At 41.5% G+C, this 14,803-nt stretch overlaps 1 protein-coding gene across 1 annotated transcript; it reads left to right on the forward strand.

The window, feature by feature from the left end:
• Positions 1 to 668: 668 nt before the first annotated feature.
• LOC146172332 (uncharacterized) lies at positions 669 to 6,084 on the forward strand. The gene is made up of 3 exons (XM_084585934.1): positions 669 to 1,154; positions 3,670 to 3,871; positions 4,247 to 6,084. Exons 1-3 carry the CDS (start codon positions 1,111 to 1,113, stop codon positions 4,310 to 4,312), a joined length of 312 nt encoding a protein of 103 aa, XP_084442060.1. The 5' UTR covers positions 669 to 1,110; the 3' UTR covers positions 4,313 to 6,084.
• Positions 6,085 to 14,803: the final 8,719 nt, after the last annotated feature.

The following is a 14,803-nucleotide window of genomic DNA, read 5'->3' on the forward strand; positions in this document are numbered from 1 at the left end:
CTTTGTCACTGTCATAATTCAATTCGAGACCTTTCCGCACACGTTTGTCTATCACGAAACTTGGCAGCTTTGCCGTAACTGACAACTAAATTTGAGGCTGAAAGGTGCAGTTGCCCTTATAACATTCTGCTGCAAAACTCAAACGTCCGAAAATTTTCAAACCACTAGCGCAAAACACAGCTTTTATCCCGTTGCCCGATCCGGCAAGCAAAAAAAAAAAAAAGCATAAAAGCAACTACCTATAGAAACACTACGCGGGGGAGATAGGTTACTAGAGAGATTTAGCTTACCGGAGACGTATTACGTCTCCCGGAGACGTACAGACGTAGACGTATCGGACGCCTACTGCGCATGCGTGAAAATTGATGTAGACGTATTCGGCTGACACCGGGCAAAACACGTTTTAGCTGTACGTATCGCCCATACGTAAGACGTAGCGCTAGACGTACATGCAGATGATGATGATGGCTATCCAATAAAAAAAAGAGAAGCTATTTCTAATAAATGCTTCAAATAATGTCACAAAAACGTCACATGCAGATCCCCCGAAGTCATCATGTTGATGTGTTAGCTGTGTTTCGAATAATTATTAATTTGAGCTCACTTTTAACCACTTTGCCACCTGCAGCAAGCCTGAACAATCCAAGCCTAGTTGCATTAAATCCGTTTGTTTTGGTGCTCGCATGGAGGAAGGAAACATCTGCTCGTGTTTGCTGGTGTTCGGTCGTGTGCTAGAATTTGCTCGTGCTATCGGTGCAACCTGCCCACGTTACGTTACATCATGCCGACAGCATCCTTCACCCTTCACGACAGGCAGCTTTTTTGAGCACCCTATCATGGGATGAATTTGAAGACATGCATTGATTTCAACGGGAGCGCGATATTCCAAAGCCTCGAAGGAACTTACGTGAGCGTGGTACCCTTCAACATCGGCGCCAACAACAACATAGTGTTCAACAGGATTTTTAGATTCTAGAAAGAGGATTTCGGAGAGCTGCAGTTAGCCCTCCTAATTCCAAATGAGGTCATCAGTGCGCAGCGTGTCAGGGTCTCCGGCTCCGAGGCACCTTGGCACAGCTAGATTTTTACTTCGGTCATCTACTCTACGATATGACAAGTGGCTTGATCTGCAAGCTCTTCAGCGATTCTCCGAGGTAAGTAGCGCATGGTGTGGTGGCTGTGGTGGCTTGACGGTTACAAGCCAAATTATTGATAGCAGTGCTTTCTGTGTCAAATAAATGTGCCCGCCGAAACATGTAAAGCAAAGCTGACTGGCTGTGGCGTTTCAGTAGTCATCTTTAATGCGAATTATCGCTAGTCCTGAGGTTCAGAGCTTATCAAAACAGTCTAACACTTGTGCGACCGCTTATAGCGCTTTCAAATTAAAAAAAAAAAGAAAAAAAAAAGAAGGCCGGAGCGCATTTAAAGCGATAAATTCCTTGTGAGAAGCGGGGCGGGATGTCGTATCATCCCGCGTGCACACTGCTACGCACTCTCGCACTACTCATTGCACATCATCCCCATCAGCTTCCATGTGTGCATAAACGCTACCGAGCCTTCTACTCGATATAACTACGTCAAAACCCTACCATTTTGTAGTCGAAAGGCACCAATGCTCTCTGGCGCGTAACGACGTTGTGTCGTTTCTAGCAGGCGAGCAGTTTTGGCTACTGTAAAACATAATATACATTAACGATTGCAGTTGACTCGTGCCCAGTCACCGAACGTCTGCTGTAATCATTGATCTCTTTTTTTTTTTTTTTTTTTTTTATTTTTTTACGTCAATTAACTTAGGCACACTTGTGCAAAGGCATATATATATATATATATATATACCCCTGCTCTCCAACTCGGTTGTAGAGGGTTGTAGAGCTTTGGGAAGGTGCTCTCTTGTCGACATCGAATTTAGTGAAACGGTTTAACGTCCCGAATGCAACCAGTGCTATGCTGCTTTTCGATTTTATCACTAGCACAGCATAAGGTCATCAACATAAACACTAGCACACTTACAAGTCAATATTTTTTTTTATTAAATTAGGGAAGTCCACGGAAACACAAGCTGAGAAATACGCAAAAGGTTGTTATCAGCACAAGTTATTTTTTAATTTGCTTCATGTATTAGAAATACTCAACACAGAAATTTCATAAAATTTTATGCAATAATTTAAACAATGTAAGCAATTTTGGATTTGGCCCTTATCGATATGAAAATCTATATTTGACCCTACTTCGACTGAAGGAAATTTTTTTCAGAGTCGTTTCTAGTCTCTTTGTGAAAATAATACCTGTAAATGATCATACTGTGAACACAGCTGATGAAGAGTTGTAATATTCATTGTCACACAATCAGCAGCACTGATTTCCTCTAAAGGGAGCAAATAAATGCTTAGTGGGCTTCTGCTTCAAGCAAAGATGTGAGGCTATTTTCTATTGGTAGAAATTAGTTGGAATGTGTTTAATGAAGAGCTATTTTAATTCAGTGCACCATTGTATTGCTGGGGAATGGTAGATGCACATAGGACGCAAAGCGACAAGACAGCGGCAAATATTGTCGTTTCTTGCCAGTTTCGGCTATTTGCTTATGTTGCTAAATGCAGAAAGCCGCTGCCAACAGGCTAAACTGAATGTAGTCTTTTATAAGTTATTTTGCTAGCTTTATGCACAAACTGCTTCGTCTGCTGCAGGCCTATGTTCCCAGTGTTCTTATCTTCTGGCTTCAGATTTTCCTGTGATCTCTTCGTATCCTAGACAGTGATAAGGAAGTAGCTATGGAGAAGCAATAATTGAATTTACACTCGCAGTAGTCCACCCTATCATGCTAAAGCTGAGAAAGAAAGCTTTCAAGAATAAAATAGATTTGGCTCATTTCCATCTGCACATCAGCAGAATCTGGCTCATTTTTGATTTGGCACATGATTTCTGTGAAATTCCTGGTCTTTATTTACATCCTTACTGTCTCAAACTGTTTGCAAAAGTGAGATGTATATATGATCTTTCAATTACAAAAAAAAAAAAAAAGAAAATAACCTAGTGTAGGTTTCTGAATTTCGCTTGCTTTGAAAAAAAAAAAATCAAGTGTCGATGATAGTGTTGAAAAAATCCGGGAGCACTGCGGAATCTACACTGCAGAAATGTGAAAATCTAAGCGTTGCTGGTGCACACGGTGCATCACGTTTGCTCTCATCATTATGAATTAAATGCACCGTCATTATCATTGCTAATGTCATCACTGCTAATTCCAACTTCATTGTCATCGCTACTATCATCCTTACAGTAGACAAGGAGAATTTTGATGTGTGTTTCAAGATCCCGAACGTTGCACAGTTGGCTAAAGCGCTCGGATGGGGATGCGAGGAATAGAGGTTCGGCTCCCAGCGGAAACAGGATTTTAATTTTTTCTGATGGCATCATCATGACGTCATTTGATTGACAGCTATAGTGTGACCAAACAAACGAATGCCGACAGTATGAGCCATTAAAGATTTTCACCTTAAAATTGATGGGCCTGTACGAGGTAACACTAGTGAACTCTTCCAAAAGCAATGCAATAAGTATTATGCTACGGCACAGTAAAGAAGGTGCACACTGAAAGATTATTTTCTCATGACCACTTTATAGGGACTCTATAAGCGATCGTTGCTTGCAGCCGCTCCAATTTTTCCTCTTCAGGCGGTGCATGCAAAGGAAGGCCCCCATGCTCAACTGCTGGGGTTTCATCATGGCACAGCAAGGCAAATTTGTCGACCGTCTGTGGCTCAGAAGGAGGACTTCTCTGGGCACAAGTGGAGCCTGTGCAGAAATATCAGGCACTAATGTGTACCAATGCCATAGTCTGCCAGTGGGCCATTTAAAGGCAGACGTCACGACGCAGGTAAGCCTGTTCAGTCATGTCTTCATTGCAGTAACTAGCTGTAATATGTTTTTCATATTCAGGGGAGTGCATTTCCAAATTAAAGCCTAACATCTCTGCTGCGAAAATTCCACAAGTACTTTTATATTTTTTGAGTTGGTTTTTGGGAAAGGGTACTCAATGACCCACCTCATGAAAAACAGCATTTCATCTGTAAAGAAACGTGGCACTTAAGTATGTGATGCAAGATTGTGTTAGCATGTGGCATTTTATAAATTTGTAGGAAAAAAATTGTATCTAAAAACTTGCAACTGTAATTACATCTCATTATACAAAAAGAAGAGGCACCTGTGTAGACCTGCATTGGTTATATTTTTAATTCTTGCTATCTTTTAGGGATCCTCAAGGAGACGGTGCACTTTGAGAACCTGCAGAAGATCACCATGGGTCATAAATATGTGATCTATAGTGATGCAGCCTACCCCCGATGGCCTCTACTCTACAAGCTGTTTGGAGGTGCCGTACTGCAACCTCATCATGTTGCCTTCAACAAGGCAATTAGCAGTGTTAGGAAAGCTGTAGAGGGGGGTTTGGCAGCGTAGCATGGAATTTTGCTTTTATTGACTATTTCAAGAACCAAACTTTGAGATGGTAACAGGTAGGGTGCATGTATAAAGTTGCGCAATGAACTACCGAACATCTTCGTACAGCTGTCATGTGTCTATCTACTTTGTCTTGTGTCTGCCTCAGTTGGTCAATACCTTGTGCCTTTTCAGACATAAGTGTCGGCCTATGTCCTGCGGTCAAAAAATTTGGAACATTTTTTTTTTTTTTAGGCTGCCTTTCTCAGTAAAATATGGACAAGCATGGCAAGCAGTGACCTTCATAGTTGAGGCATTTGTCAACAGTTGCAAAATTCTTCTCTGTATTCCTTACAGCAATAATTGCAGCATGCAGTGGTGCATATCTTGTAAATAGGGTAAGTGACCTAGGAAACTTGGACATCAGAAACAAGTGGACAGGAGGCTTGCAGACTCACAACTGGATTTTACTAAGTAACGATGACATATATAAAGTGCACAAAACCGCATGCTCAACGCTATACTTTTGCTTGCTGTATATATGTCCTCTTTCGGTTAGTAAAATACAGTTGTGAGCCTGTGTACGTCCATGTCCACTTCTGTTTCTGTTGTCCGTGTTTTCTAGAACAGTTACTCCATTTCCAAGATGAGCATCACTGCATGCAACAATGCTACCCAAAGATTTATGCTGTTCATTTGTTGACGCTGTTATGCCGAGATGCAGCTTTATGAATTTTTTTTTTATGCGAGATGCAGCAATATTTATCTCGATTGATTGCAGCAATGCATGACTACTTTCTCGTTGTTCTCGTCTCACAGTGTTCAATATGACATATTGTGTGCGTGGTGGCATTTAGGGTGGCGTGTGATAGTGTTCGTGTTCAAATGCAGGGGTTTTTGCCCGAGTGTTGTGTGCAGCGATATGACAGTTTCGGTTTACCATCTCGCTACTTGGCGAACTGAAAGGACGCGATGACTTTGGTTCGGCATTGTCTCCCATGCTCCTTTGACTGCGTGACCGTCTACCGGTGGACACCTGACAGCTGTGCTCCGGACCAACGGCTTCACTTGTTCCCAACGCTGACTTCGAACTGTTAGTGGCACGAGATGCTTGTGACCGCAAATATGCACTAGACCACCAGTCTGAACACTACATGAGTTGTGCCGCGTGGGCCATCTCTAGTGTTTCACCCGAACGGTTGTGTATGCATTTGTGTATTGTCTAAATTAAGGAAAGGTGGCATCTGAGTTATAAAAGTGTCTGTATGTGTGAAGTGCCATCTGCTTTGGCGAACGAGGCGGCGAACCACCACAGCTTGTCTTCGTCAGGCCGTCTGACGGCTTCAGTGAGAACCTGTGCTACCAGATGCAAAAAGTGATGATGCCATTTTATGGTTTTTCACTTCATGCCGCTAATTCACAGCTCATATAATTATTGATCGCATGTGCTGCTAGAGTCATTATTCAGTTTTCTGTACACTACTGAATTAATTGTACTCTCATTGAGCTGTCATGTTGTCATCATGCCCGAGACGCTTTGCATTGTAGCCCCATCCAGTAGTGCAGCCAGAGCTCGAGTTTTACCAACGTTGGCATCAACGAATGCCGCAGATGCACTCTCCCTCTGTTTCCGCACTCTTTTTTTTTTTTTTTTCATAAACTAATGTCGCCTTTGAATCTCCTAGATTTTAACCCTGCAAAACTGTGTCTAGTCAGGCCAAAGCTATCACTCATATCTTTATTTTTTTTTTGCAGCTGTGGGTTTCGTGGATCCTGAAAATCACTTCGTGAGCCCTTATTTGAGAAACACTGACCTATGATATGTTTTTAGCAATTACCACTATGTGACGGGACATTTTGAATTTCTTTTGGTGAAGTGGTGACCACAGGCCACTAACAGTGTTTTCAACGTTGTAGCTGAGGCTCACTTGAGAGAGGTTGCGCACATATTTTTTTTTTCGAGTCATTGCATATGTTTACAATTCTCACAATGCAAATATTTCTTAAAATATGCAATTTAAAATTAGTGTAATGCCCTTTGCAGATAATTTTGGACCTGTATTTGCGAAACTGTAGCCTTAGCTACTTATGCACCATAAAATGCAAGAACAGAAACACACCGACAGCATTTGTGTTGCAAAAATGTATTTGGGATTTATTTGGCAAAGTGAACATGGTCGAGAGAGTTTTGGAGAAAATAAACTGGTGCTATCTGCAATGTGATATAGTGCCAACATAAATAACTTTCATTCTTTCATCAGCGCAATCAGCATCTTGTCAACTGATTGCCAAGATTTCACCAGCTGATCTCCACATGTCCATCTTCACACGGGGCAGTGTTCGTCACCATGTGCTGCATAAAACATCCGTGTTGTATTCTTCTACCTTCCTGGAATGAAAAGGTGCAGTGTTCACAGAAATTACTGTAAAATTAAAGCTGTTATGAGAAAGCTGGAGGTTGTTTAATATTGCTCTCCAGCTGGTATTGCAGTGAATAACTACGCACATGATTATTCATGAAATGTCTGGGCATATGGCATACCCCTATATCATGGCACAGAAGTGCAGCAGTCTCCTCTTGTGAATGCACCTATCGGGGTTGGAATTGCCACTCCATTTGCTCCATTCTGCTCCCAAACTGCTTTTCCTGCTCTATCCTGCTCCAAAATGCAATATTGCTCCAAAACTGCTTCAAATTGGCTGTTTTAATGTTCTACCATCAAATTTAGTGCAACACGCAAACAATGTCTTTGCACCAGTGGCAAAGATATAACGTATCTAGCACTGGGCTTAATACAAACAAAATTTTTGTAAGGGAAGGAAGCATGTGGCATAATAAATATTTGTTTGCAAGTAAATTTAATATGAGTCACTGGCGATTGGAGAGAATTGCAAAAAAAATGCACTGTGCATGTGACGTAGCACCTCCTCTCAGCCTTTGGATCACCGGTGGAGGGAGAAGCAAGAGCAGCAAGCGAAGCAGATAGGCGCAAACTACCGTGAGTCGTTAGGAAGGAAACTTGTCCGACTGGAAAAACCACATGAGTTATTCTAATGGTTGTGGTCTAAGAACAAGCAGGCACCTATCGATCCTCTTTTTCAGTAACAAGCTTGTCGGGCCTACGGCAGACAAAATCATACTTGAATCGTTATGGGTTGGTACTCCAAAGATGTCACTCACTAGGAAGCGTCTCAAGAGTGTTGGAAAGCCATACAGGGCCTATTGCCAAGATTTAAAAAATGAGCCCCAGCATTGCTCAAGCAAAGAATGATAAAACTATTGGAAGGAGGTAGTGAAGTAAAAATGCCGAAGGATGAAAAGGCTACCCTTCAGTGCCATCTACATTTCCTGAAGGCACTACTGACCACTGCTCAGGAATTCAGCACAGGCATAGGATCAAAAAGGGATATGCACAAGATAGAGAGCAGAAATGTCATGTCCATTAATCTGAGCTCCAAATTAGTGGCATTGCTTGAGTGCATTGAAGTGGTAAACTTGACATTTGAATCTGTCAAGTCAGAATAGGCAAATGCGTTAGGTCACAAGGTCACACTAGGTGTTCAGTTATAAAGCACACCAGCAAGCATTTTGTTTGCTGGCTAGTCTGTTTCAAGTTGGTGGCCGTTGTCTTGTCAGAAATGAGTGCAAAGTTGGAGAGGCATTGAACTTGCATAAAAAGGAAGAGCTCATCTTTTTCTGTCAGAAAGAGAAAAACAATTACTACAATTATCAGAGGCATTTGACCTTAGGAACCTGCTCCAAAACTCTTGTCTCATTGCTCCAAAGCTGCTCCAAAACTCTTGTCTCGTTGCTGCCAAAGCTGCTCCAAAATGCTTGAGCCTGCTTCCACCCCTGACCTATGTATCAAACCCATTGATGACTGTCTTTAGTGGTAATGGCACATACCCACGGCGGGGAATAGGCCATGGTATATAACAAGTACAAAAGGTTCATGGACAAGCAATTGGGTATTTTGATAATTACGAATCTTAAACTAGAATTTCATGAAAAAAAAGAAAGGAAAAGAAAAGGCAGTGAATTCTCATTGTAGCAATCTACCTGGTGTGATTATATAGTTGTGAACAGAATTGCACACAGGTTGTAGGGTATATCCCTTGGCACTTGTCCCGAAGGAGAGGAGAATAAACACAAATAGCATGCCTGAGTAATCACCATTTGAACGATCTAACAGTCACTAACAGTGTTTCACAAGGAAGCCTGCTTTGGCCACTGTTGTTGAAAGTGTTCATCAAAGACATTGCCCACATCGACATATCCATTAAATTTGTCGTACATATATATAGATGACTTTTCTAAATGGCTCACCGACAACGCTAAGAGCGGGAGCCTGCTCCGGTTCCTCACGGAAAACCATTTACATGAATTTATATAATATGCTTTATGGCAAGTTTGCGTACAAAAAAAAAAAAATATATATATATATATATAGGGTGTATCTGGTACATATGATATGGGCGTGTCCAGAAATCTAAAATATAAATCGAGAGACAAAAAATAATTTTGGGAAACTACTGTCGAGCTCACGCCCTGAAACTCTGCTAGGTCTAATCCGACTAGCTGACGTCGCCCATGTCCAAGGACTCCAGGCCGTCATCTTTGCGGATAAGTTGACACCTATCTTGCACCTGTTGGATATTTATTAGTTTTGCCACCACCACATGCAGATGACTGTTCTATTAAGACGGGCACTGATGCAGACACGTTGACAAAGCAAAGCAAAGCCTTCCTGCTAACATTATTGTTGTGGTTTCAATCAAACAAACTTAATATAAATTGTTCAAAGACAACGCTGATTATTTTCCCAGAAAAAAAAATTTTTTTTAATCGTGCTGTCAGCAATGAGAGCCGGAACATTACAATTGTAGGCTCGCAGAGAATACTAAGTGTCACGTTCAACAGCAATCTATACTGGGACTTGCCTGTTGCTGGCATATGCAAAAGATTTTCCATGGTATTTGATGTTATTTTATGTCAGTGAACGCTCCTTCTGATGCACATTGAAAACAAATTGAATCATTTTTTCACATCAACCAATGCATTAAGACCACAGTGGAGGGTGGAGTAAACAATAATATAATTTTGCCATCCTTTTTTTGAGGATAAATAAAAATCACCAAATGGGTAATTGCTGTAGAAATGTCTCTATAAAATATTACTTCTGAGCTTTTGCGTTGATTATGCACATGCACAGCAGCATGCTGCAATGACCTAAGAGCTGGAAATGCATCACGCGTCCAGGCAAACATCACACAAAAGTGTGAAGCCGCAAAAAGAAAAAGCATGTGGGAACTTCCCAAGCTTTGCCCGATGATGAATACATTCTGGAGAGGGGTGCGTGAAGCCACACCGCACAGGAAGATACGGTGGCTGTTTGGGAGAAGGGACATGGCCATAAAACCATTACACTGATCCATTAGGAGTTGAGTTCTACAGATGCTGTTTTGATCCGCTGTATGTGACATCAGCATTTTTGCTAAGCATGGCTCGAGTTGCATAATTAATACACGTCGTGTAGCTGCTTTTGTTTACCTGTGCATGTAAATGTGCACAGCCACCAGGAGCCACAATAAATAAAAATTGTTTGCAAGATGATTTACTTTATCTTCTCAGACAATTGTCTGGCACCATTAGCTAACAGCACATGCTGAATGCAGTGCCAAAGCCAAATATTGCAAGAGGTCATTTAATTTTTTTTTTTTTGCTCCAAGCTTATGAACTTGTGTCCCTGTGTCAGCACGTGAAATGAAGTATTTTATGCTGTTGGACAAAACATTCAGGCACTGGAAGTCTTATTAGCATTTACAAGTCGCAGAGGCTGAACTGGTTTGCTCATTGTGTTATAAAAACACCTGAAAATTAAAAAAGGATCCTTGTTAAGGACCATTGCATTGAATGAAGGCAACAATGTCTGCGTCGTGGCACTTTTCTAGTGTCCTGGCGCAACTTTCAGCTGCACAATTAGATCCTGTATTATGTTGGCAAGTTAATTACCAATCATCTGTGTCTCATATGGTTATTCCCTTTCAGATGAAAATGAGCCTGCAAGTGCCTGAATGACATGGTGCCCAGAGAGACTCATGATGATGAAAGCAATCATGACAACTCCCGGAATAGTAAGCGACAACACTTCTTATATTACTTTCTTCAATGTTCTTGTTGAACATGTTACAGCTATTTACAAAGCACTGCAATGTTCAGTCTTGATTCTCTTACTGCAGTGTACAAAGTGTAGCCAGAGTGCTAAAGTAAGCTCGTGCATGTTGTTATGCACCGGAAAACAGCCCAAGATCTCATGGCTGCAGAAATAATTATTTCTTTCATTTGTTTGCTTGCTTCCATGGCATAGCCACAAGTCTGCACAGTGTGGAGCCGCTGCCGTCAACACCAAGCCTGCAGTCAGTGCCCTTGAGGGGTGAGGACATATTTACGTTATTTTGAGCAGCACCAATTTGTAAAAAGTTTTATTTATCTCAATGCCTTAACAACTTACTATAGTTTAAAAGTCAAGACTGCTTAGTACAACTGCACTAGAACCTAGTTGTTAGCTTTTGCATTCATGCCAAAACTATGCATGGACCAGCAGCAGCAACAGTGCATTATACAAAATGCAATGGCCTATGAAAGCAGCGATAAATGAAATAAATGAGTAGGAAAACAAATTATTCACAAGTTTTCATGTTCATGGTGCACACTCACGAGACCATCGCAATGCTTTGTGTATTGTTATGCTTGTCTCACTGTTTTGAACCTACACTCCATTTGGTGGCATGACTGAGTCTTCGGTTTGAGAGAAGAATGACATTTCGAAGATGAGAGAACAAAAACAATGAAATTTGATTGCACTTCTGCAGACTTATGTACATACTTCAAAGGTCTTAACAGCAAAAGGTCAAAAGCAAGTTCATAGCAATGATAGACTATTGAGCCTCTTGCCCAGGGCCAGTATTGTTTTTTTTTTTACTCGACAAGAAACCTTTAAACAATCAATCCAGCCCTCTCACAGAACTTTGGCCAAAAAAGCACGGCACATCTCTTCGGGTCAGTCAGCCAGTCAATCAAACAGTATTGGTAAGCAATGTTCCTGCAGTCATACCTTGGGAACAGGCGAGGAGACATAGAAACTTCCTTTTTCACTTCGATAGCGTTGCAATAGTCAAACAAGGAGTCTGTCTGCCAGAAAAACACGGGGCATGTCTGATGTCACATACAGCGGATCAAAACAGCATCTGTAGAACTCAACTCCTAATGGATCAGTGTAATGGTTTTATGGCCATGTCCCTTCTCCCAAACAGCCACCGTATCTTCCTGTGCGGTGTGGCCTCAGGCACTCCTCTCCAGAATGTATTCATCATCGGGCAAAGCGTGGGAAGTTCCCACATGCTTTTTCTTTTTGCGGCTTCACACTTTTGTGTGATGTTTGCCTGGACGTGTGATGCATTTCCAGCTCTTAGGTCATTGCAGCATGCTGCTGTGCATGTGCATAATCAACGCAAAAGCTCAGAAGTAATATTTTATAGAAACATTTCTACCGCAATTACCCATTTGGTGAATTTTATTTATCCTCAAGAAAAGGATGGCAAAATTCTATTATTGTTTACTCCACCCTCCACTGTGGTCTTAATGCATTGGTTGATGTGAAAAAATGATTCAATTTGTTTTCAATGTGCATCAGAAGCAGCGTTCACTGACATAGAATAACATCAAATACCATGGAAAATCTTTTGCATATGCCAGCAACAGGCAAGTCCCAGTATAGATTGCTGTTGAACGTGACACTTAGTATTCTCTGCGAGCCTACAATTGTAATGTTCCGGCTCTCATTGCTGACAGCACGATTAAAAAAAATTTTTTTTTCTGGAAAAATAATCAGCGTTGTCTTTGAACAATTTATATTAAGTTTGTTTGATTGAAACCACAACAATAATGTTAACAGGAAGGCTTTGCTTTGCTTTGTCAACGTGTCTGCATCAGTGCCCGTCATAATAGAACAGTCATCTGCATGTGGTGGTGGCAAAACTAGTAAATATCCAACAGGTGCAAGATAGGTGTCAACTTATCCGCTAAGATGACGGCCTGGAGTCCTTGGACATGGGTGACGTCAGCTAGTCGGATTAGACCTAGCAGAGTTTCAGGGCGTGAGCTCGACAGTAGTTTCCCAAAATTATGTTTTGTCTCTCGATTTATATTTTAGATTTCTGGACATGCCCATATCATATGTACCAGATCCACCCTATATATGTACGACAAATTTAATGGATATGTCAATGTGGGCAATGTCTTTGATGAACACTTTCAACAACAGTGGCCAAAGCAGGCTTCCTTGTGAAACACTGTTAGTGACTGTTAGATCGTTCAAATGGTGATTACTCAGGCATGCTATTTGTGTTTATTCTCCTCTCCTTCGGGGGCAAGTGCCAAAGGATATACCCTACAACCTGTGTGCAATTCTGTTCACAACTATATAATCACACCAGGTAGATTGCTACAATGAGAATTCACTGCCTTTTCTTTTCCTTTCTTTTTTTTCATGAAATTCTAGTTTAAGATTCGTAATTATCAAAATACCCAATTGCTTGTCCATGAACCTTTTGTACTTGCTATATACCATGGCCTATTCCCCGCCGTGGGTATGTGCCATTACCACTAAAGACAGTCATCAATGGGTCTGATACATAGGTCAGGGGTGGAAGCAGGCTCAAGCATTTTGGAGCAGCTTTGGGAGCAGCGAGACAAGAGTTTTGGAGCAATGAGACAAGAGTTTTGGAGCATTTGAATTATGTTTTGGAGCAGGTTCCTAAGGTCAAATGCCTCTGATAATTGTAGTAATTGTTTTTCTCTTTCTGACAGAAAAAGATGAGCTCTTCCTTTTTATGCAAGTTCAATGCCTCTCCAACTTCGCACTCATTTCTGACAAGACAACGGCCAACAACTTGAAACAGACTAGCAGCAAACAAAATGCTTGCTGGTGTACTTTATAACTGAACACCTAGTGTGACCTTGTGACCTAACGCATTTGCTAGTTTACCACTTCAATGCACTCAAGCAATGCCACTAATTTGGAACTCAGATTAATGGACATGACATTTCTGCTCTCTATCTTGCGCATATCCCTTTTTGATCCTATGCCTGTGCTGATAAATTCCTGAGCAGTGGTCAGTAGTGCCTTCAGGAAATGTAGATGGCACTGAAGGGTAGCCTTTTCATCCTTCAGCATTTTTACTTCACTACCTCCTTCCAATAGTTTTATCATTCTTTGCTTGAGCAATGCTGGGGCTCATTTTTTAAATCTTGGCAATAGGCCCTGTATGGCTTTCCAACACTCTTGAGACGCTTCCTAGTGAGTGACATCTTTGGAGTACCAACCCGTAACGATTCAAGTATGATTTTGTCTGCCGTAGGCCCAACAAGCTTGTTACTGAAAAAGAGGCTCGATAGGTGCCTGCTTGTTCTTAGACCACAACCATTAGAATAACTCATGTGGTTTTTCCAGTCGGACAAGTTTCCTTCCGAACGACTCACGGTAGTTTGCGCCTATCTGCTTCGCTTGCTGCTCTTGCTTCTCCCTCCACCGGCGATTCAAAAGGCTGAGAGGAGGTGCTACGTCACATGCACAGTGCATTTTTTTTGCAATTATCTCCAATCGCCAGTGACTCATATTAAATTTACTTGCAAACAAATATTTATTATGCCACATGCTTCCTTCCCTTACAAAAGTTTCGTTTGTATTAAGCCCAGTGCTAGATGCGTTATATCTTTGCCACTGGTGCAAAGACATTGTTTGCGTGTTGCACTAAATTTGATGGTAGAACATTAAAACAGCCAATTTGGAGCAGTTTTGGAGCAATACTGCATTTTGGAGCAGGATAGAGCAGGAAAAGCAGTTTGGGAGCAGAATGGAGCAAATGGAGTGGCAATTCCACCCCCGATAGGTGCATTCACAAGAGGAGACTGCTGCACTTCTGTGCCATGATATAGGGGTATGCCATATGCCCAGACATTTCACGAATAATCATGTGCGTAGTTATTCACTGCAATACCAGCTGGAGAGCAATATTAAACAACCTCCAGCTTTCTCATAACAGCTTTAATTTTACAGTAATTTCTGTGAACACTGCACCTTTTCATTCCAGGAAGGTAGAAGAATACAACACGGATGTTTTATGCAGCACATGGTGACGAACACTGCCCCGTGTGAAGATGGACATGTGGAGATCAGCTGGTGAAATCTTAGCAATCAGTTGACAAGATGCTGATTGCGCTGATGAAAGAATGAAAGTTATTTATGTTGGCACTATATCACATTGCAGATAGCACCAGTTTATTTTCTCCAAAACTCTCTCGACCATGTTC

The sequence above is a fragment of the Amblyomma maculatum genome, unplaced genomic scaffold (assembly GCF_055883805.1).
Source record: "Amblyomma maculatum isolate TAMU_Amacu unplaced genomic scaffold, ASM5588380v1 scaffold_13, whole genome shotgun sequence".
Lineage (NCBI taxonomy): Eukaryota > Metazoa > Arthropoda > Arachnida > Ixodida > Ixodidae > Amblyomma > Amblyomma maculatum.

Bases quoted from the DNA above. Each gene is read 5' to 3' on its own strand.
- LOC146172332 (XM_084585934.1), top strand. From the start codon at position 1,111: ATGACAAGTGGCTTGATCTGCAAGCTCTTCAGCGATTCTCCGAG. The intron at 1,155-3,669 runs GTAAGTAGCGCA...TTTCCTCTTCAG, and splicing joins CTCTTCAGCGATTCTCCGAG to GCGGTGCATGCAAAGGAAGG. The intron at 3,872-4,246 runs GTAAGCCTGTTC...GCTATCTTTTAG, and splicing joins AGGCAGACGTCACGACGCAG to GGATCCTCAAGGAGACGGTG.